The sequence below is a fragment of the Phascolarctos cinereus genome, unplaced genomic scaffold, assembly GCF_003287225.1.
Source record: "Phascolarctos cinereus isolate Bilbo 61053 unplaced genomic scaffold, phaCin_HiC Scaffold_4;HRSCAF=312, whole genome shotgun sequence".
NCBI classification, from domain to species: domain Eukaryota; kingdom Metazoa; phylum Chordata; class Mammalia; order Diprotodontia; family Phascolarctidae; genus Phascolarctos; species Phascolarctos cinereus.
The window spans coordinates 137,525,982-137,549,201 of record NW_027555847.1 but is presented as its reverse complement, the minus strand read 5'-3'; the positions used below and the strand labels follow the sequence as shown (position 1 = coordinate 137,549,201).

The 23,220-nt window shown below is 39.7% G+C and overlaps 1 protein-coding gene across 5 annotated transcripts in view; it reads left to right on the top strand.

The window, feature by feature from the left end:
• ZSCAN32 (zinc finger and SCAN domain containing 32) overlaps positions 1-22,835 on the top strand; it is a 35,470-nt gene extending 12,635 nt beyond the window's left edge. For 3 of the 5 annotated variants that reach the window (XM_020995634.2, XM_020995633.2, XM_020995631.2), the window contains 6 exons: positions 13,180-13,653; positions 15,221-15,425; positions 16,606-16,697; positions 17,057-17,183; positions 17,634-17,843; positions 20,939-22,835. In XM_020995634.2, coding sequence (XP_020851293.1) covers positions 13,282-13,653; positions 15,221-15,425; positions 16,606-16,697; positions 17,057-17,183; positions 17,634-17,843; positions 20,939-21,822 — 1,890 coding nt within the window. In that variant the 5' untranslated portion in view covers positions 13,180-13,281 and the 3' untranslated portion in view covers positions 21,823-22,835. Of the gene's footprint in view, positions 1-5,044; positions 5,140-13,179; positions 13,654-15,220; positions 15,426-16,605; positions 16,698-17,056; positions 17,184-17,633; positions 17,844-20,938 lie in introns of those variants that run through there. The other 2 variants (XM_020995640.2, XM_020995637.2) reach the window with 2 other exon arrangements.
• The last annotated feature ends 385 nt before the right edge of the window (positions 22,836-23,220 follow it).

Genomic DNA, 23,220 nt, shown 5'->3' with positions numbered 1-23,220 from the left:
CAATTTATGGGCATCCCCTCAATTCCCTATTCTTTGTTACCAGAAAAGAGCTGCTACAAATATTTTTGGATATATAGGTCCTCCTTTTTATGTTTTATCTCTTTTGGGATAGAGACCTAGTAGTGGTATTGCTAAGTCAAAGGGCATGCATGGTTTTATAGCCCTTTGGGCTATAAATATAGCAAAGCTTTTTAAAAAATCAACAAAGTATTTTAAAAAAGCATTTTTGATAATCTTCATCTTGTCTATCTTTTGCTTTGCATAGGAAAGAATTTCTGAAGCAAGAAAAATATTTTATCTAGATAACACTTATAATACTGTAACTAAGTAACACTGATTGCTGTGCCATTATCACTGTTCTTTAGTATGAGAATATAAAAAATTAAAGAATATTGCCAAGAGTGACCACAGATCAGGACCTAGAACCTTATGTAATTTACTCTACCCAATTTTAGAGTAAAATTTTCCAGGGAGTAGGGGAAAAAATTACAAGAATTTTGGTAGTAAGATAGAATAGTACCCAAACCAGCCAATTAAGCAGTCACTAAAGCTGTGATTGAGAACTAAGGACAAAGAGACTTAGCTAAAATTAATCCAGAACACTCCCTGTACTCCTATTCCTAACATTTCCTTACATGGATGTTCTATTGTGGGACTGATCCTAAATGTGAAAAAAGACGTAGAAGGGAAGAAAAATGGGAACTTAAGAAATATGTCTTCAAAATGGAAAAGGCAGGAACCTTTCTAAAATGTTACATACAGAATTGAACACAGTATTCTTGATGCGGTCTGATCAGGGTCAAATACATTGGAACTATTTCTCTTCTCTTGCTGTGGATACTATGATTCTCACTGCTGCTTAAGATCTCATCTTTTGGCTGCGATAGCATCATGTTGACTCATGGTTGAACTTGCCGTGAACTACAGCTCCCAACATGTTTCCAGATAACCTGCTTGCTAGTAGTACTTGTGAAGTTGATTTATTGAACTCTAGTGTAAAACCTAAACCTCACCCCCATTAAATTTTATCTCATTAGATTCAGTCTAACATTCTAGCCTGTTGAGACCTTTTTTGTTTCTAACATGTTAGTAGCCTGAGTCAGCAGTTCCTCCCATTTTTTCCTTTCACCAGTTTCCTGAACACAGATGTGGGAGACAAAAATCATATCCTCCTAAAAGATTAGAGAAAAGATTGTTTTTCAGTCCTGTAATAATAGGTTTCAAAGGAACTGAAAGAAGAACATAAGAAGTTTTCCTCTAAACTAAACTATATAATAGTAACTACCCTTTATTAACTCTTCAGGATGAAAACAAATAGTGGTATCAATTATCAAAAGACAATAGACATGCAAATGCTTTGGGGAAAAAAAGTTTTTACAAATAACAGGGCTTCTGCTTCCCTCACTTCTGAACTTGCCACAGTCAACTGATGCTTGCTGTACCCAAGACAAAGGAAGGTAGCAGCTGAAGATAAATATTACCTCTGTAAGTAAAAGGAAGAGGGGAACATAGAGGTAGTTAAAGGGTGTTGAGGGAAAGGCTAGGCAAAGCTGGAGCCTTCTCACTGTCCTTCTAGGCAGCAAGAAGTACTAAAACAAGGCAGAGACCTCAAGGGGAGCCCCAAAGTTTCCATCATCCTCCTACTCTAGATCTATCTGCCCTTTTGCTGAGCTCAGGGATCTTCTGTGCCCCTGATGCCCTGGTACTTCCTCTGAGGACACATCTAGTATCAGTGTAAGCCTGATTCTGAGCATTTCAAATCAGTGGTCCCTGTTGATTCCTGTCCTGTGGTTGTTGGTCAGCACCAATGGATAGAGATGGGAATGAGGCGTCCACAGGTCTGTGGAAAGTAATCAGTCATCAGCTAACGTTAGGATCTATTTTTTACCAGGTACTGTGTTAGGTGAAACAAGCTCTGCCCTCAAGAAGCTTGCATTCTATGGAGAAAACAACATATATTTTGTAAATAATACATGCAGAGAATAATTTCAGTGTTAGAGGAAGTGGCACCTGGAAGAATCTAGGCCGGGCATCACTACGTTAAAGTCAACATACTCATCATTTGGTGTGAGGATAATCAGAAAATAATGGGAGTTTCAGGCATATACAATCTTTATGCAATAATTGGTTGTTTGGTGCCAGCTTACATGCTTGGTTTTCTTTTATTCTTATTCATATATTTGGATACCTGTGTCAAATAGCTTAAAATTGCACTAAGATTTTTGAAACACCTTATGTTTGTTTATTGACATATTTTTATTTATTTTGTTAAATATTTCCCAATTACATGTAAAATATTTTTAACAATCATTTAAAATTTTTTGACTTCCAAATTCTTTCCCTCCCTCCCACTCCTTCCCCTCCTTGAGAAGACAAGCAATTTTATATCAATTATACATGTGAAGTCATGCGAAACATTTCCATATTAGCCGTGTTGCAAAAGAAAACACAGACAAAAAAATAAAAGAAGAAAGATGAAGAAAGTAAGAAAAAATATGCTTCAATCTTCATTGAGTTCCTGTCTTAGAAGTGGATAGTATTTTTCATCATGGGTCCTTTGGAATTGTCTTGGATCATTGACTTGATCACAGTAGCTGTCTTTAATCATCCTTAAAATATTGCTGTTACTGTGTACAATTTTCTCTTGGTTCTGCTCACCTCACTTTGCATGAGTTCATAGAAATCTTTTCTGAAACCATCTTGCTCATCATTTCTCATAGTATTCCATCACAATCATATACCACAACTTGTCCCCAGTTGATGGACATCTGCACCATTTCTAACTCTTTGCCACCACAAAAAGAGCTGCTATAAATATTTTTGTGAAAATAGATGCTGTCCCCTTTTATTTGATCTCTTTGGAATGTGGGCCTAGTAGTGGTATTGCTGGATTAAAGGGTATGCACACTTTTATAGCTCTTTGGGCATAGTTTCAAATTATTCTCCAGTATGGTTGGACTAGTTCACAAGTCTATCAACAGTGATCCCAATTTTCCACATCCCTTCCAGCAGTTGTCATTTTCCATTTCTGTCATGTTAGCCAATATAAGTGTCAGGTGTACCACAAAGCTGTTTTAACTTGCATTTCTTTAATCAGTAGTGATTTAAGAGTGCCATACTGTGGCACATGTTATGATTTCTTCTGAAAACTGCCTGTTCATATCCTTGGACCATTTGTCAACTGGAAAATGGTTCTTATTCTTATAAATTTGGCTTAGTTCTCTGTATGTTTGAGAAATGAGGCTTTTATCAGAGAAACTTGCTGTAAAATTTTTTCCCAGTTTCCTGTTTTCCTTCTAATTTTGGCTGCATTAGTTTTGTTTGTGCAAAAGCTTTTTAATTTAATGTAAATCAAAATTATCTATTTTACTTCTCGTAATCCTATCTCTTGTTTGCTCATAAACTCTTCCCTTATTCGTAGATCTGACAGGTACATTTTTCCATACTTCCCTAATTTACTTATGATATCATCTTTTATGTCTAAATTATTTATCCATTTTGACCTTATCTTGGGATATGGCATGAGATGCTGGTTTATGCCTAGTTTTTGCCAAACTTTCCAAGTTTTCCCAGCAATTTTTGTGTTCTTGCCTCCAAAGACTGGATCTTTGGGTTTATCAACCACTAAATTAATATGGTCATTTACTACTGTCTATTGTGTACCTAATCTATTCCACTGATACACCACTCTATTTCTTAGCCAGTATCAGACTGTTTTGATGATTACTCCTTTGTAATGTAGTCTGAAATCTGGAACTGTTAGGCCTTCACTTTTTTCCCCCACTGATTCTCTTGATATTCTTGATCTTTTGTTCTTCCCGATGAGTTTTGTTATTTTTTTCTAGCTCTATAAAATAATTCTTTTTTTCTTTTTGCTAGGGTTAAGTGACTTGCCCAGGGTCACACAGCTAGTAAGTGTTAGGTGTCTGAGGCCAGATTTGAACTCAGGTCCTCCTGAATCCAGGGCCAGTGCTCTATCCACTGTACCACCTAGCTGCCCCTTAAAATAATTCTTTAGTAGTTTAATTGGTGTGGCACTAAATAAGTAAATTAACTTAGGTAGAATTGTCATTTTTATTATATTTGCAACACCTTATATTTAAATAAAAAAGATCCTGAGAGAGAAATGGTTTTGGATTTCTGGACAACAGCTTAACATATTGGAATAAGGTAAAGGGCTCCTGACTTGGGATGTATATAACAAGGGCCAGAAAGAATGTATTTTCCTAGAGTCTGCAAATCTAATCAAAAGGGCTTTAAACTTGGGGGGGGAAGGGGGGGAATTAGCTGGGGATGAGGGATAAAATTGCCATGTATCTATATGTCTATATGTGTGTACATATATGTATGTATGTGCATGCTGACATATCCAAGGTTTTACTATTGCTGAGCTTCTCTACTGCCGTGTGTGTGTGTGTGTGTGTGTGTGTGTGTGTGTGTGTGTGTACAATGGGTAGCCAGCAAGGTGAACCAGAGATCCTAACAGAGAAGGCAAAGAATTTGGGGAAACAGTTCAATGTCAATCCCAGATCCCAGGCTGGCGGTTGTGAATTGAAAGTTTCTGCACTGGATGTGAGTGAAGGAAGAGAGGCTCTTTTCTGCTGGGCTGCTGGGGACGGGGTACACGTAGCCTGCTCGGGGCCCATAAGCTCTCTTCCCTCCTTAATCTTCAATCTGGTCTGGGGCTCTTCTAGAGTGGGGTGTCCCAGCAGCGTCCTCCTCAAACCCGCACAGTGGACAGAAGGCAGACCCTGACATGGGGAGGAGGTCCTGGATACTGAACTGTCCAGCCAAGATAAGAGAGCCGCACGTTGAGAAACTCACTTGGGAAGAGAAGTAACAGTTAATCGGCGATTTGCAGGGTGCCGGAAGGATCCGCCCCCTTTTCATGTAGATTTCTCCTCCCGGGGCTCTGCCGGGAATTCACGCTAGCTCACCTGCTGATTTCACCGTCAATTGCAGGAGGGAAAAGCGATCAGCCCAAATCAAATGCCGCGGGGCCTTCTGGGAGATGTAGTTCTGGGGGGGAGTGACTTTGCGAGCATGCGTGATATCTGTGCTCTTGTCCTAACTGTGCCTGGCAGGAACTTCCGGCTGGGTAGCTGAGGGAGTTTGGGGAGTCTGGAGAGCCGGGATCTGGTGAGTTCTCCGCTTCGCCTGGGCCGGGCCCTGGGCCAGGTCCCTCCCAACCTCCCAGGCCACCCTCGCTTAGGCTCCCTGCCGCCTCTCCTCTTCGCCCTTCCCGGAGCCTCCCGGAGACTGCTCGGTTTCGGCTGTGGGCTGAAGGAGTTGGGGGGCGGAGTGGGGAGTGAGGAGCCGGGAGGCCCCTTAGCGTGGAAGAAGAGGGACCCCCCCCAAGCTTAGGGAGGTTTCCTGATCCGAGACCGATCTAGGTGACTCCTTTCCAGGCTATCTCTCCCCCCCTTTACCCCCAGCTCCCGTCCCCGCTCCGGTCCCTTCGCCTTGGTGACATCACACGCTAGGGCTTGTCTTTCTGTCCTTGTCTCCGACACTCTTGCAAGTTCCTCATTCTCCTCCTTAAACCTGGGTGGCCCCAAGACTGTGCACCCTAACTTCATTCAGCTACTCCGCTGGGTTCAATTGTCAGCTCTATGAAGATGACTGCCAGATCTGCACACGAGCCCCAGTGTCTCCCCTGAGCTCCGGTCCTGATTTTCCACTTGGTGGGCTCCCTCTTTCCTTATCAACCCCATCAAACTCGAAGTGTCCCAGGCTGATTCATCTTCCGTACTAGACTTGCCCCTCTCCCGGACTTAGCTTTTTGTAGATGGAATACAATCTTCCTATTTACACAGCCTCAAAACCTCATTGTTAACTTTCTCACCTTCCACATTCAGTTATCAAGACCTGTATATTCCGTCTGCAGAATCTCTCGTTTGTCCCCTTCTTCTCCCTTGCTTAGACTGCTCTTTCTGCCTCCAGTCTCTAATCTCTTCGATCTGCTCTTCACCCGTCTGCCCTATTGATATTCTTAATGTGCCATTTCTGTCATCCAAAAACCTCAATGACCATTTACTGTTTATTGTATAAAATAGAACATTCCAATCCTGGCATTCAAGGCCCTCTAAAATTAAGCTACAGTCAGCCATTCTAGTTTTATCTCCTACTTTTTTTTTTTTATCTACAGCTCCTACTCCTGTCCCCTTCTTGTATCCTACATTTCAGTCAGAGTGGACTACTACTTTCCATTCTGTATTTTTAATGTCTTCTGTCACTCCTTAGGTTTGCTAGTACTGTGCCTGAAATGGCCATAAACTCTTCCATCCCTCAGTCTCTTTTTTGAAATCCCATCTTTCCTTCAAGTCCTAAATGAACCATCTGTCTCTTCCATTAAGGCTTCTCTCCTCTTTCCTACACAGCTGAAAGGGATTGATCTTTCCCTCCTTAAATTTTTCTTAGCACTTTGCCCTTAGTTTCTAGTTCTTTACTACTGTACTAAAGCTGTTATAAATGTTTGCACATGAAGGACTTTTTCCTTTTTATTTGGTCTTTTTGGGTTAAGGGTCTGGTAGTGGTATCACTGCATAGTTTGATCTCTTTTTGAGCATAGTTCCAAATAGCTTTCCAGAATGATTGGACCATTTCACAGCTCTACCAGTAGTACATCAATGTATCTTTTTTCCCCCAGGACCTCTCCAATAGTTGTCATTTTCTTTTCTTTTTCTTCTTTTTTTTTTTTTGCCAATCTAATGGGTGTAAGGTAGAACCTTAGATTTGCTTTAATTTGCATTTCTCTGATTGTGAATGATTTGGAACATTTTTCATATGGCTAAACATAGGCTTAAATTTATCTTGGCATTTTGCCTGGATCTTTCCTTTGCATTAATAACATTCTCTTTTGTTATTTGTCTATTTCCCTTTCCCTTCTATTAGATTATGATTTCTGTCTTTTTAAAAAAAACTATCTTAAATGTGGCTACCATGTCTCATACTAGGTACTTAAATATTGAATTAAATTGGATAACGTTCATATTTGCCAGCTTCCCATTTAACTTATTCTTATATGAAATATTCCTATTTGGCCAGGCAGGCCCATACCCTTGACAACTCCCTAAGATCATAAATTACAGAGCTGATGCTGACCTGCATTGATAAAGGAGGTTTCCTTATAAGGAGTTCCATGTAGTAGTGAAATCAAAGATCCATCCAAATAATAATGTCAGCTGGATGCTGGGAATACAAAGACAAAACTAAAGTCGTCCTTACCCTTAAGAAGTTTCCTTCCTTTTAGGGTACTGGTTTAATATAGGATTGGCCACTGATTGCCATGTTCTTTGTGTCACTGGCTCTTCTCCCCTACTTTCTAGTACCTTCAGCCAGGGATCCCCTTCCCTCCCTTTAGTCTCAGGAGTAGCCATCGAGACCTTCTGTGATCCTGGGATAGAAGGCACCCAGAGAATTTACTTGTACCACTTAGAGGCCACATATGTATTTTACTTTGACTTTGAGAGAACTGAGGGGAGAAAAACAAGGACTTAAAAAGCATCACATTAAAACCTTTTTAGTCTAAATGAATCTCAAATCTGTCTTTCTGAATAAAAGGGGAAAACTGGAACTTATTTCCTCATTAGTTACTAATAAGTTTGCTAAAAGCTCAGTACAACTTTACCCCAAACAGAGACTTCTCCAGCCACTGATTCCAGTAGGTAGGAAGATATACCCATGAGATATATGTAGGGACTATACAAGAAATAGAGCTACAATGGGATATCCATAAAGGAATCTCTGTGATCTCTGCTTTGATCACTCAGGTACTTGTTTGTTTACTTTCCATCTTCCCAATCTAAAGTAAATGAAAACAAAATTTCTAATTTTCGAGAAATGTTCTTGAGCTATTCTGAAGTGTCACAAACTTAGAATTAAGAATTTTTGGTCTTAGAAGCTGTTTTAACAAATGATTTAATTGGTTTGCTTTTTTTTATTGGACTTCCTGAGTGCTACTCATCATGGTCTTTACACAGCTAGTTGGTGCAATGGATAGATATGGTGTTCAATACACATTTGGTCAAATGGGTATTTCTTGATATTTTATATGTATTTTTTGTTGCTGAATTTAAAAGCAAATGGATTTTCTTTTACCGGTATCATGGATATAATTTTGATATAAATTATGCAATATTAGAGGATAATGAAGTTTGACTTGCTTGTGGGAGTTGGGAGTAGGGGCTGGTATGAAAAAATCACTAATTGTTCTTAACCTGAATCATGCATGCATTCTGTGCAAGCCAGCATGAGTTCATGCTTGTTTAGTCATGCAGCAAAACTCTCGATATGTAGCAGGCTTTTCTGTCTGCTGTATGCTGGGAATCATTTGGTAGACATCATTATTATTTCTTTTCAAGAATTATATATATATTTTTTTCAGACAGCAAAAACCTGCCTTCTTACCTTCCCATACCAACCCTCTCCCTCCTCCACAACTTGAGAACTAAAGAAAATCCAACTCTGTTATAAACCTGCTTAGTAAATCAAAACAAATTTCTATGTTGGCCATATCCAAAATTTTTTTTTGTCTCATTTTGTACTCTGAGACTTTCACCTTGCTATCAGGAGGTGCGTAGTGTATTTCATCATTAGTCCTCTAGAATCGTGATTGGTCGTCATGCTGATAAAAGTTCCTGATTCTTTAAAAGTTGTTTGCCTTTACCATATTGCCATTATCATATGACTTGTTCTCCTGGTTCTGTTTACTTCACTTGGTATTAGATCATACAAGTCTTCCTAGCTTTCTCTGAAATCATCCCTTTCATTTCTTTTAATACAATAGTAGTCCATCACATTTATACACCATAATTTGTTCATTCCTTCTCCAGTTTATGAGGACCCCCTCAGATTCCTATTCTTTGCCACCTCAACAGAGCTATACATATTTTTGTACCTCTTTGGAGTTTGTTTTGTTTAAGGCTAAATTCATCCCTTAATCTGCCCTTCCTCTCATCTCCCCTCCCCCATTTTCCCTTTCACTTCCTCTTTCCATGTTAAATAGAATTTATTTCTGTACCCATCTGTGTATATATATATATTCCTTCTTCTTTTAACCAGTTCAGATGAGAGTGAGGTTGAAGTATCAGTTATTTCTATCTCCTCCTCATTTGTATAGATTTCTATTTGTACACCCTAATTTTTTGAGAAAATTTTCTCTAACTTTCCTTTCCCTTCTTCCTCACCCCCTCCATTCTGCTTCCCTTCCCTTTCCATTTTTCTCCTAAGATCATTAAGACATAACAGGATTACTCCTGAGCGTCTAATTAGACTCTCTCTATAATCATTGATGATGATAGTGGTAGGGATCAGCAGGGTCACATGTATCATTTCTCTATACTAAAATATAAGCAGTTTATCCTTGTTTATTCAGTTATCATTGTTCATATTTGCTGCTTGATATTTCTCTTGACTTCTATGTTTGAACTTCAAAGTTTCCATGCAACTCTGATTTTTTTCATCAGGAATGTTGGAAGTCCTTTATTTCGTTAAAGGTCTATTTTTTCCTCTGTAGGATTATACTCCGTTTGTTGGTTAAGGTATTATTGGTTGTAAGCCTGTCTGTATATTTAGCCTTCTGGAATGCCATATTCCATGTTCTCCATTCGTTTATAGTGATGGCTGCTAAATAGTGTGTGATTCTAGAGCCTTGGTACTTGACTTCTTTCTTTCTGGATGTTTGCAATATCTTTTCTTTGACCTGGAAGTTCTGGATTTGGGCTCTAATGTTCCTGAGAAGGAGATGAGGGCTCTCCCTTCATTGGTGGAGTATTGTGGGTTTGAGATATTGCAAATCCTGTTCAACATGATCAATGTATTGTTTAGTTTTGTTGAACTGCTTTCCCCTCCCCTTTTAAAAGATTCTTTTGGGGCAGGTAGGTGGCACAGTGAATAGAGCACTGGCCCTACAGTCAGGAGGACCTGAGTTCAAATCTGGTCTCAGACCAGATACTTGACACTTACTAGCTGTGTGACCCTGGGCAAGTCACTTAACCCCAATTGCCTTGCTAAAAAAAAAAGATCCTTTGTTATAAAGGATGGCTGAATGGGCTGGAAGGTCAAGGGGAGGAGAAGGGAATAAGTTCAGAAATGAATGTGGTATAAAAATAGAAGACATCAACAAAAATAGATAAAAAAAATTTTAATCTCCAGAAGAGAAGTGATAGCAGGACAAAGTCTAAGCACATTGGCTGACTGCTGTTGAACACTGAGAGAGGATGTTCCACAGGAAAAAAAAATATAATAAAGTCATCAGTAGCTCCATTTTAGGTGAATTAAATAAGTACAATTTTATTTAGTAAAAAATTATTTTTCAACTTTTAGCACTATGATTCCAATAAAAAGCAGTGGGATGGATGAAACCTGGAGCACATATGAAATCTACACACAAAACACTACAAAGTTCACCTATTTTTGTAGGTGTGACAGGAAAAAAATTCTTTTTTCCCCCCTTGTCTGATGTTATTTAGAGGCAAGGTAATGTAATGGATAGACAGCCAGCATTGAGAGCAGGAAGGCCTGGGGTCAAGTGCTCTCTGACACATCCTGGCTGTGTGACCCTGGGCAAGTCACTTAACCTCTTAGTGCTTTAGGAAACTTTCTAATACAAGTTGTAGAAAAGGTGCTAACCTGCACTGGTAGAGGGAGTTTCCTCACCTGTGAGTTCCCCTATGCCCATGAAATCATGGATCTACTCCCCACCTTTACCCAGGGTTGTCATCTCAGTTGTACAGATGAGGCTTTGTACTGTTTTGTAATAGTTCCTCCATTTGTAAAAATGATGACACTAATATAATAATCATGACTTTGATTTCTGTAGTCCTGCTTACCTCAAAGTGATGTTGTAAAGTGACATGTAATGATATAAGTAAATATTCTTTGAAAGTAAGATAAATCCAAGTTCTGCTAAGGTGTCTGCTAGGTATTCCACAGAATTTCAACAAGATAGTCTCATCTGTTTGGACACATCAGAGAGTCACAGGCAAATAGTTCCTGATGTCATTAGTTTGTTACCTGAAAGTGTAACATTAGAAAAAACAATATTGTGGAATCGGTTAATTTAATAGGAACAATGTAATAAATGTACAATCAGCCAAACAAGACATGGGATTTTGCAATGACCTTTTGGTTATGCTGTATTAATATTGTTCCGAAGTTATGTTGGTCAGTGCAACATTAGGTAGGAGATGCCCATAAAGACATCAGCAACAAGATAGGAAGAAGCAATCATCCACACTGCAAGAAGGATGCCATTTCTTCACTCTCACCCCCTTATATCATTATATAACTGTTATTTGTTGACTAATATCAACAAACATGAACTTTTCCATTCACAAATAAGAACAGAAAAAGAAACTGTGGTGTATCTATGATGTACAGCATTCTTTTTTCCATATCAATTTAATAGAATAATAGTATATATCAATTTAATAGAGTAATAATACCACTGTCTGGCTTGTCTTTGCCTTCTTTTGTTCTCTTTTGTGTTTTAAAAAATGTTTCATTGGCACTTTAAAAAATATCACTATACTCTCCCATTCTTTCCTGTGTCTCTCTCTCCTCTCCTTCCAGAGTAAAAGCTCTCCCTTATGACAAATAAGTATAGTCAAGCAAAACAAATCCATACATTGTCTGTCTGAAAATAGATGTCTTATTCTGTGTCTTTAGTCTCTCATCTGTCTGCCAGAAGGTGAGATCGCTGATGCTTCATCTTCAGTCTTCTGGAGTCATGATTGTTCATTGCATTGATCAAAGTTCCATTGCTTTCCTTTACAGTGTTAATCAGTGTATTAATTGTTCTCCTGGTGTTCTTTGCTTCATTCGGTGTCATTCCTTACAACTCTTCCCAGATTATCTGAATTCATCCCTTTGTTCGCTTTTTATGGTACAAGACATTTCATTTGTAGAGGCAACATGGTGTGGTGGATAGAGAGCTGACCTTGAAGCTAAGAGATCAGGGTTCAAGTCCTGCCTCTGACACACATTGGCTCTGCTGGGCACTTCCCTTAACCTCTCAGTGCTCTATGGCAGTGGTGTCAAACTCAAATAGCAACCCATCAGGTCACATATTGACTTAGGAAACCACAAACTAACATTATCTGTTTTATTGTTTTTATTGTTTTATTTTTATTTATTTTGTTAAATATCTCCCAATTACATTTTTATCTGGTTAGGGCCACACTCTGCTCTAGGCAACTGTAGTTGCAGACTATAAGTTGCAGAGAAGACTCTAATCTGCATTGGTGGAAGGAGTTACCTCACTTGAGAGTTCCTGACACCAGTGAAATCACAGGTTTAGAGCCTATCCCTATATCATCACTTGTTCAGCCATTCCCCTAACTGATGAGCATTCATTTTGTTTCCATTTTACTATAAGAGAAAAATTCTGTTATAAATATTTTTGTGCATATAGGTCCTTTTCCTTCTTTCATCTACATGGGGTATATGCCTAGTATTAGTATCTTTGAGTGAAAGAGTATGCATGGTTTAGTGACTTTTTGGGTATAGTCCCAAATTGCTTTCAGAATAATTGGACAAATTCTCAGCTTCACCAACAGTGCATTTGTATAGGGTGATTTCTAAAAGCATGGAACAGGCCCTTCTTCTTTAGATGGTGGCATTTGGTAAAATGAACCCAGGAGTATTGAGTGGAAGAGAAAAAGAGAGAACAAAAGTACCTGAGCGTACTGGGAGTGTGATGGGTAGAAAGTGAATAACCAGGAACCATCTTTGTATGATGGATCCCAGCCAGACCACATTTTAGACAGGTGAAGTGGCTGTGTAGGAAGCAGGAGAAAGGCTGTTGATGGCATGGGAAACAATCTCTTTATTAGTTGTAAAGAAAACAAGGAACTGTTCCTGTTTTTAGTGTTTCAGATTATGCCTTAAGTTAGTAGAGTCACAGAGAGAGCAGATCTAAGAAGAAGGACAAAGGTAGATTGCAGGTGGTGAAAGGGGTTGGAGGGTAAATAAAGCACAGCAACTGAATCACTTCATCGTTTCCCTCCATCCTCTGTTGCATCTCTGACAGATGGTCCGTACTCCTCAGATGTCCATCTGAGAACATAGGCTGCAGAATATTCATAGTTCTTGTTAGTTCTTTGAGCCCCCAAAGTAAATTGAGAATGCCATGTTCTTATCCTTGTCACTGATGCTGTTTTGTCTCCCTGAGCCCAGAGAGAAGCTACTCTTACTGGGGACCAGTTCATGACAGAGAGACAGAGCTTAACCCCCAGAGTCAAGGACCATCTGGAGTGAAGTCATCCTCTGAGGTGAACAATGGCTTCAGCCTCAGGCTGCCAGGTACAAGTTCCACAGAAAAACTCCACCAGGGGTCAGAAAACTGCCCTTCAGGTGGGAGGAACAGCTGACTCGGAAACCTTCCGTCAGCATTTCAGGCAGTTCTGCTATCAAGAGGTGGCTGGGCCCCATGAAGCTTTTAGTACGCTCTGGGAACTTTGTTGTAGGTGGCTGAGGCCCAAGACGAACTCAAAAGAACAAATCTTGGAAATGCTGGTGCTGGAGCAGTTCCTGACCATCCTGCCTGGGGAGATCCAGGTCCAGGTGAGGGAGCATCATCCAGAAAATGGAGAGGAGGCTGTGGCGCTCGTTGAGGATTTGCAAAAAGAGACTGAGAGACCAGAACAGCAGGTGAGAAAGAGAAATACTTGATAATGGTAGGAAGAAGCTGCAGCGAGGTTATCAGAGTGTCAGCTGGCGTAAGAGACAAAGGGTCTCCCTTACCTTTCTAAGATTTTTTTTTAACCTATCTTGTGTGATACTATACTACCATCACCACTACTACTGCTGCTAGCAACTTACGTTTATAAAGTGCTTACTTACTCTGGAGATTTGTGAGCATTGTCATTCCCATTTTGCAAATGTAGAAGCTGAGGCTTACAGGAGTAACTTGTCCAAAGTCACACCATTAGTAAATGTGGAGTTGTAATCAATGGATTTCTAATTCCAAGTTCAGTACTTTTCTCACCATACTACAAGGGAAAAAATTGCCTTTTTCTGTCACATCAGCCAGTTAATCCATTCAACTAATATATGTTATTGAGATCCTGCTTTGTTCAAGGCACTGTGTCAATGCTAAGAGACAAAGCTGTTCCAGACATGGTTCTTTTTATCAAGGAGCTAATAGCTTTGTGGGCATGATAAAGCATGGGCTTTACACATTGTGACATTGACATAGAAGAACTTACCAAGCTGAGCCCTCTCCAGCTTCCTTAGGATCATTGATGTAGAGCTGAAGGGACCTTGGAGGTCATCTAGTCCAACCAAACTGAGACCCACAAGGGTTAAAGTGACCTTCCCAAGGTCACACAATTCATAAGTGCCAACTTCTTTGACTACAAAGCTGTCACTTTTTCCACTGTACTGAGTCACTGCCTCCCTTGAGTGAGGAGAGGGCATTGGTTGTGTTTCCTGGCTCAAGATAAGGATGCTGAATTGACAGTTATGGCTGGAAGCTTTGATGGGAAGAGTTAGGGCTTGAATAAGGATCTGAAGTCTGAGAAGGATGAAGGTTGGTGATGGAGAGTTGGGCAGTATAATTGTTCCAATTTTGGCATAGATGGGTAATGTGAAGATTAATGTGGCTGAGATGGAAGTATCTCATGAAGGGCTACAAAAGAATTTAAATTTTATTGAGTAATCAGAGTATGCTTAGGTTGGCGGAAGAAGAGAACCTGAGATAAAAGTGAAATATACATGAAGTTGTATATTATTCACTGGGGGAATGCAAAAGTCTAATGGGCTGCCCTGGGAAGTGATGAGTTCACCTTTGATAGAGGTTGTCAACAAAAAACCTAGTGATAGTCTATGGGTGATTCTTGTTCACATTCAGGTTGGATTAGATGGTCATTTCAGTCCCTCCCAATTCTAAGATTTTGTGAATCCTCAGCATAGCATGGTGAAGGCCATGTCCGGAGAGTACTGTAGTTCTTTTATGACAGTATTCTGACCAAGAGCATCATAGGTTTCTCGAAATAGAAAATATTTGCTTATTTCAAAAGGAATCAACCTTTGACTTCTGTAAACTTCCTGTGAAAGTGGAAACACAGTAGCTCAAGGAATAATATTTTAGTTCCTGTTTCTGCTTCCTGATATAGTTAGTTTTCATGCCTCTCTTTGGGGGTTTTTAGATTGAGCTTTTCCTGGAATTATGTCCAATTTTAGACTATATAGTAACTATATATGGTGCTATTCCCAGTTTCCAGTCAGTGTGCAAAACCCAGAAGTGCTTGTAGAGAAGATAGTACCTATGGGAATAACACAGGAGTCCATGAGCTACCAGCTAAAGCAAGAGGAGAACCGGCAGGAGGAAGATCCGTCAAAGAATGCAGCATGGAGCCGTCATCAGCGACCACAGGAACAGTCAGGCTATGAACAGGAGCCTCAACTCAGACCAGAGACAAGTAAGGAGCAGTGGTTGCTTGGTGGATGGAAAGGAAAACCTGAGGCCCCTAGTACATCTCTTGGGGGCCAGATGAAGTACCTCATATGGAGGGGTTCCAATCTTAAAGATCTTTAGGAAAGAGGTTTTCAGGATGATTTAATTGATATGATAAATTACAGTCAGGCAGTGCTTTACGTCTGAATGCAGGTAAGCCCTGTTTCTTCACCTGCAATGTCCTTTCCTCCACAGTGTTTCTTTAGTTCCTTTTGTCTTTACTCAGAGGTCCTTTTTTTCAGTTCTCTTCTCTATTTTCCAAATGTAATGATCAAAAGTCATAGGTAGAAGTTTCTTTTTCAGTAAGGCTGATTGGCTGGAACAGCCTCTTGGAAATTGCATTTTGACCTCTTTTTTACTTAACTGAAAATTGATATTGGTGGCTGTTGAGCTTTTTTAAAAACTCAGACCATTTTGTATGACTAGATTCTGGATATGAACCTATCTAGATGGTTTGTGGATTGGCAAACTTCATGTGGCTAAGAATAAAGTTAACATGAGTGGTTTCTTTGTTTCATTTTTCTGTTGGTTTTTAAAAGCAAAGCAAAATTTCCCTCCTATTTTGTTTTACCTCTTTTTTTCCCCCTAATCCTAGGGAGTTTTTTGGTTTTGGTTTTGGGTTTTTTTTTTGGCTCTCCGCCAAGTGATGCACCAGGCCTTGGCAAGGATAGCAACTGAATTGGGATTCCACTCAATTTCACAAACATTTGTTAACTGGCCAATGTATGAAGAACATACAACTATACCTCAACCTAGGCATGGGAGAGAGAGAAAGTTTAGATAAAAAATGGTTCCTGCCCTCATGGAATTTATAGTCAGGTAGTAGTTTTATCTGGTAGAGATTACTGTGCTTTAGTCCCCAAATTCTAATCTAGACCACTAAATGGCTCATGATTACAAAGGTTCATATGCCATTCTTCTCAGGTTTCTAATACTGGTAATTAGCCACAAGTGCAGGATTCCTGGAAGAGTTTGAAAGAGGGCACTAATTCTTTGGTTCTATCTATTTGGTTTCTGTTCTGTCATAAGGATAAGAGACTGTGGGAGGATCTCATTGAGTTAGTAAATTAGTTCAGAGATGACCATAGAGAAAGAGAATGTTTATCAATTTCCATCCCTCTAATAACTCCTTTTTTCTCTTTCAGCCAGGGTTACTCCCCAGGTTTCAGCCTTTCCCCGGGAGAGAAGGAAGAGAAACCAGGAGATGGAAGCTGTAATCCTTACAACTGGGTTTCAGGTGAGCTGCAGTTCCTCTATTCCTTCTGAGATCACAAGGTTTCATCCTGGGATTTTTTTTTCATAGTCTAGAGTTCATTTCTTTCTGTTTTCAAACTCCCTTCCTTCCCAAGCAAATCAGGTAGATTTTTAAAAAGTGTATTTGGCTACTTGCCAGCACCCCTCATATTATTTGAGTATATAATCTCTTATTTTGCCCCCCTTTCCACCCCACCCATACCTCACTTTAACTACAGAGGCTCCTCACCTCAGCTCTCTTCTTGTGTCCTGATCTGATCATTGTGCTCCTGTCTCTGCCCCTCAACCTAGGATAGAGCGATGCTATTTTCTCGGTAGCAGCAGGTACCGGTGTTGTTACAGGAACCAGTCACATGTGAGGATGTGACCATGTCCTTCTCCCCGGAAGAGTGGAGGTGTTTGAATTCTGCTCAGAGGGTCCTCTACCGGGGTATCGTGCAGGAGAATTACAGAAATGTGGATTCAGTGGGTAAGGCTTCATTTCCCCAGTAGACTTAGAACCAATTTCTTACTAGCCTAGTTTCCAAAACCCCAGAACCTGAGAGAGATACAGACTTCATTGCCTTTTGTGACAGAGGAACTCTTCCCTTCTCAGAGTAATTTCTACCCTACTCTCATGGATTTTTGGAGGGACTGAATCATGGATACCTTTCTTATTCCTTTCCTACCTCATCCAAAAGATTCCCTCTAACAGACTGCTTTGATTTCAGTGGTGGCCCAAACTGGCCACTCTTTTGTTATCCCTAAATCAGTATGTTTTCCCATCCCTGCATCATATCTCAACCATCTCAAATAGTCCACCAAGAAACTTTTCTTCAGATCCCTTTGTCTCTGGGAGATTGTAGTGTTTACCTGAATTTGGGGATTCTTTGTGATTAGTGTAAACTATGATTTTCTCTTTCTGCTTTTGAATGTTTAGGACTTGCCAAACCTCTTCTGATCTCTCGGGTGGAACATGGAAAAGATACATGTATTCCAGATCTTCAGGGTTGCAAGGAAACAGAGGTCCTAAGTAGCTCCTGTACAAATGAGAACCGAGTACAGACTGATGAGAAACAAGCAAAAAGGGAAGAAAAACACGGGGGAGACCAGAAGCAACAGTGGGACTTGGAGGATGAAAAAATCACAGGTATGCACTGCAGTTTGGAGGGAAAAAAAATCTTTCCTTCCAATTCACAATGAATCTCAGGTTTATGAAAAACTCTGCACCCATCAGCAGAATGGCCAGGAGTATAGGGCAGTAGTTTACCAAATGAGAGAGTTCTCATCTCAAGAACAGGCTTCCTTTTTTCCCCTATTTACAAAAATTGTATAGCTTGTATTCCCTTTGTTATCTGGGGTGCGATGTTGGGATTTGATAGAATGTAGAAAAATCCCAGCACAATATCTTGAGGTCATGTGTTTTCAGTGGTGTGAGCTGGCCCTCCAATGATTCAGGTTGTATCCCTTCCATACCTTCTTAGGGTTGAGTTGCTCTGGCCAGCCTTCTGTTGATTAGCCTTTCTGAAATTAGGTTGGTCCTTAGATTACAATTAGTTACTGAACTTTAATCAAAATCTTTTTTATTAATTGTATGTTTAGAAAATTGATGCTCTTTTCTTTAAAAAAAAAAGTCACTATCAATTCCAAATGACTTCCTGAAAACCTTCCTTTCTACACTCTACCACCCCCACTCCAACAATAGAGCATTCCTTGTATTTGAAACTTTTTCAACTTGGGAGGACCAGTCAGATCTTTAATTCTACTAGAAGAGCCTTCAAGAATTCAACATCACAATGAAGCTTAAGAGAAGGACTTTAGTGGAGGGTTTGGATTGTATTCTTTGAAAATGATTGTAAAATTTCCCATATTTTCAGCCCACAGGGGGAAAAAAAAGATTTTCTGTTCATCTAGGAAATGCAAATATAAAGAAATTCCATATAATGCACAGATTTCCTCAAGACAAAGAAGTATACTTAGATGTTACACTTCCTAGAATAGGGTTTGTTTTTGCTCCAGACCTGTGATTTTATCCCTGTAGGGGAACTCCTGGTATGGAAATTCCCCTCACCAATGCAGAATGGCAGTTGTCTGTAATTTGTAGACTTAGAGAGTTCCTGAGGCACGAGGATTTCTGTGACTTGCTATGGTCACATGACTAGCTAGTATGTGTCAAGTCAAGACTTGAACCTAGATTCTTCTAACACCAAGGCTGGCCACTACACCACACTGCCTCTGATGCTTGGAAAGGTACCATTGCATAAATTCATTTTAGGATTGAATTTTTGGTTTGGTCCAGATCTGCTCATGTTGTCTTTCCTGGCCATAGCATTGGTTCCTTTCCTGCTCCTGCCTAGGCTCTGCATGTACCTTTACTTCTTTCTATCTGCATTGAAGATATTAAAGTATGTCTCTGTTTGTGAACAAACTGGTGTTAACATGATTTCAGTGCCTCCCTAAAGGTGATAAAATAGACTTGTGGTTTTTTTTATGGCATCACCAGAACAAAAATAGGCCTTTTGACAGACCCCAAACTTAGACTCATGGTCAACTTCATTCTCCTTTAAGCAGCATAGAGTTGGAGAAAGAAGTTGAGGATAGCCTTGCTTCTAAGACCATCAGAGTTAGACTGGAATCAGATTAGATGTGTTGGGAAAAACCTAGATTTTAGCTCTCCTGGACAAACCCTAGATAAATTCAAGTCTCTTGAGGGGTTCTGGACTTGATCTGTATTTCAGGGATATGCATAAAGGGTGGCTGAACTCCAGCTCCTGCTAAGTGGTATTCACTAACATATGTCAGAATAAGCATAGTTTGGAGTATTTTGATATCAAAATGTTAACTCATGAGTTTCATATACACAGGATAACACAGGAAGTATAGACAGGAGTTGGGCTAGACTAGATGTTACAGAATACAGCAGGAATGAGTGTGGGCATATGACCCCTTGCTCAGCCTCTGTATCCCCTTCTGAGTTCATCAGAATCCATCTATTTGTATTATTTTGATTCTCACCCATCCACTTTTACTTTTACTTTGAAACTCAACACTTCTTATTGCTGAGTAAATGAATAAATTAAAAAGCATTTCTTAAGCCCTTACCACATGCCAAGCTCTGTGCTAAGCCCTGGGGATACAAGTACAAAAGCAAAGATAGTTTCTGCCCTCTGCCTATGTTCTCATGGGGGCGACAATAGTATTGCCCTTTCTTTGCCCTCTGTCCCCAGTCCTGAAGTTCTCACAGAGGTGACATCTATTTCTGGCCAAGGTAGAAAATAGGCCTCAGGAGGCTGGAAACCCAGGGAGGTTGTGGAAGAATATATAATAGATAATTCAGAGAGTGATAAAATGGGTTTTAAGAAGCCTAGCCAGAAAGCAGAGAACCTTGGGTTCCAAAACCTCTTAAAAAATCAACATGCTAAGAATTTCTTCATTCAGAGTGGGGATAGGAAAGACTGATTTGGGCTAAATGCCTGAGGTCCATTCCAAATTTGAGACTGTGATTCTAGGAATCTCCTTGGTGGCACCATTTCAATGTCTGACCTTGCTTTTACTTTTGACAAGTTTTGTTACTCATCTCTATGTGAATGCTGGCTTTGGATCTCTATGGGTGTTGGATCTATAAAACTTGACTTTTTTCAGATCTTACTATGGCAGAAGGGACCTCCAAAGTACACTGAGTTGTCTCTCCTAGTCCCAGGGCTATGTTTGCTTGGTACTAGCCGTTATTTTCTCCCTGCATTACTTGATCAGAACTAGAGAAAAGGTTTTTTATTCAGGGACCCATGCTGAGGAGCCTTTTGTTTTCAGAGGTCAGGTTATTTAAGAGGAGGATTTTCTAGCCTTAGCTTTGTGCTTTGGCCTTTAGCACCAGGCAAATATCTCAGAGCAACCTGATAACCTGATATAGAAGGATGATCTCCTCTTCTTGGCCTTGCTTTTGTGCAAAACAACTTGCTTGTCAGTGTCCACCAAAAGATGTAGTATAAGAGAAAAAAGATGCTGGTAGTGGTCATTTTTCCATAAACATGGGTTGAAATCACTAAAAAGAACTGAGAATCTCAGATTTTTTTATGTAACTAAACAGATCTCAAATGGGGAAGTAAAACATTCAACTTTTATTAATGTAAAACTTAGCACATGACATTGTGCTTCTGAATTTTCTTCTGTCAGTAATTTAGTCATAACTATTCTCTCATGGTTTCCTTTCTTTCTAGCACAGTCAATTAATTTCTATTCTTTCAGGTTTAGAAATCAAGAATGAGATCAAAAAGGAGGATCTAAAATGGGAATATTCAGAAGAAGAGCAACTGAGCAGAACAATACCGGGAAGATTTAATCGACAGATTTTCCAGTATCCTGTTCTGAAAGAAGCCTGTGAGACTGTGAGCAAGTTAAGAAAACAGCTTATGAATTTTCCACGAGAGAGACAAGGGAAACCAGCTTTCCAGGAGAGAGATTTAATGAAGAAACTAGGTCAACAGAAACTCTCTGTTGGAGAAAAACACTATAAACAACTGGCATGTGGAAATAGCTTTTCTCAAAATTCCCACAAGTCAACCCCTGAATTAGAAAAGACTACTAAATGTCATGAGTGTGGAAAAAGTTTTAGCCGTGGTTCTTATCTTGTTAGGCATCAGAGAATCCATACAGGTGAAAAACCCCACAAATGCAATGAATGTGGGAAAAGTTTCAGTGAGCGTTCCAACCTCACTGCCCATCTGAGGACCCATACTGGAGAGAGGCCCTACAAGTGTGGTGAGTGTGGGAAAAGCTTTAATCAGAGCTCAAGCCTCATTGTCCACCAGAGAACCCACACGGGAGAAAAGCCATATCAGTGTAACGAGTGTGGGAAAAGGTTCAACAATAGCTCCCAGTTTAGTGCTCATCGGCGAGCTCACACTGGGGAGAGTCCATATAAATGTAGGGAGTGCGGGAAAAGTTTCAACAATAGTTCCCACTTCAATGCCCATCAGAGAACACACACTGGTGAGAAGCCCTATGAATGTTCTCAGTGTGGGAAAAGCTTCAGTAAGAGCTCTGCCCTTACTAGACACCAGGGAGTTCATATGAGAGAGAAGTTTCTGATTCAGTCAAGGCTTAATGTACTTGAGAGAAATGTATCATAAATAGATGATGCTTGGGGGAAAGGATGACAGAGACTTCTTAAATCACAGCTTACTAACAGGTGTTTGTTAAGGTTTTCTTAACACTTACTGAGGCGGATCCATATCCTAAGAACTATCTGTTGCTGGCTTTGTAGAGTTCAGGAAGAGAATCAAGAAACCTGGATCAAACTTCTCAGCTCTGACTAAATCTGCCCTATTGTTACATAGTTTCACTCTTAGTAAGGCAAAGAAATGCGATCCATGAATTCAGCCTTGGAATAGTCCCTTCTTTCTGTGATCCCACAAGCACTTAAAGATGTGCAGACAGATGAATGGAGGTGGAAAGTGTTTCAGATCTAGTCTTGGTGGGTCTTTTTTTTTTTTAGATTTAGAACTATGATTCCATCAGTGTATGGAATCCCTAATGTGTAAAATCCTTTCACCAGTACAGATAAGTAAGTTACATTTAACTTAGAATCTTAGAAATTGTTTGGGGCACTAAAAGATTGTGACTTGCCCACAGTAACTCAATTGAGTCAGGGATATGACTTGAACCCAGGCCTTTCTAACTCCAAGGCCAGGATATGTGGAATCACATATCCTTCAGGTAGGGGTAGTTAATACTGTAGCATATTTCCTCCTGCTGTGAATATGCATTCAGAATTAAGCCATAGGTAACCAGTACTTCAGTTTTAGGTGCCTGAGGATCTTTGGCACTGTGATCTATTGAGCAAAAAGAGAGATGTTCACAATTGCATAGAAGGAATAGAAAAATATCACCAATAAAGTGGGTGGAATAGGGGTCAAGCCAATGTAGAATGACTTGGTCTTCGAATATATGTAATATTTGGGTTTGCCTTTTTAAAAACTGACGTGAAGTAAAATGTAACGATCTCATATTTTGTCCCAGTTCTAGCCTGTCAGTTAAGAACGTGACTATTAGAAATTGGCTTGCCTTTCCTTCAACAAATATTTGTACTAGTTTGTAAACATTACTGTTTCTGATGAAAATAAAAGTCTCTCCCAACCCCTTTTATGTTTTGTTTTTGTTTTTAAAATCTCTTATGTTAGCACTGATAAGGGAATCAATACAGGGTACATAGAGCAGGCTTCCCACAGGGGTCAGGTTCTGTGCAATGGATCACATAAGGTGGAATATCCAAGTGAAATAAGAGCCAAAGTCAGTGTCACTGAGTGAATGGGGAATCGAGTCATGGAAATGAAAGACCGTGAAGAAGGCAATGGTTTTAGAGAAATCTGTATGTTCTGATCCTAGGTGAAGTGAATGGAACCAGAACAACTTATACAATGATAACAATACAGTAAAGGCAAATGTCTTGGAAAGAATTAGGCACTCTTTTTTGTTGTTGTTTATGCAACTTTATTAAAGAAAAATAAATTAATTACTAGCAGAGCTAT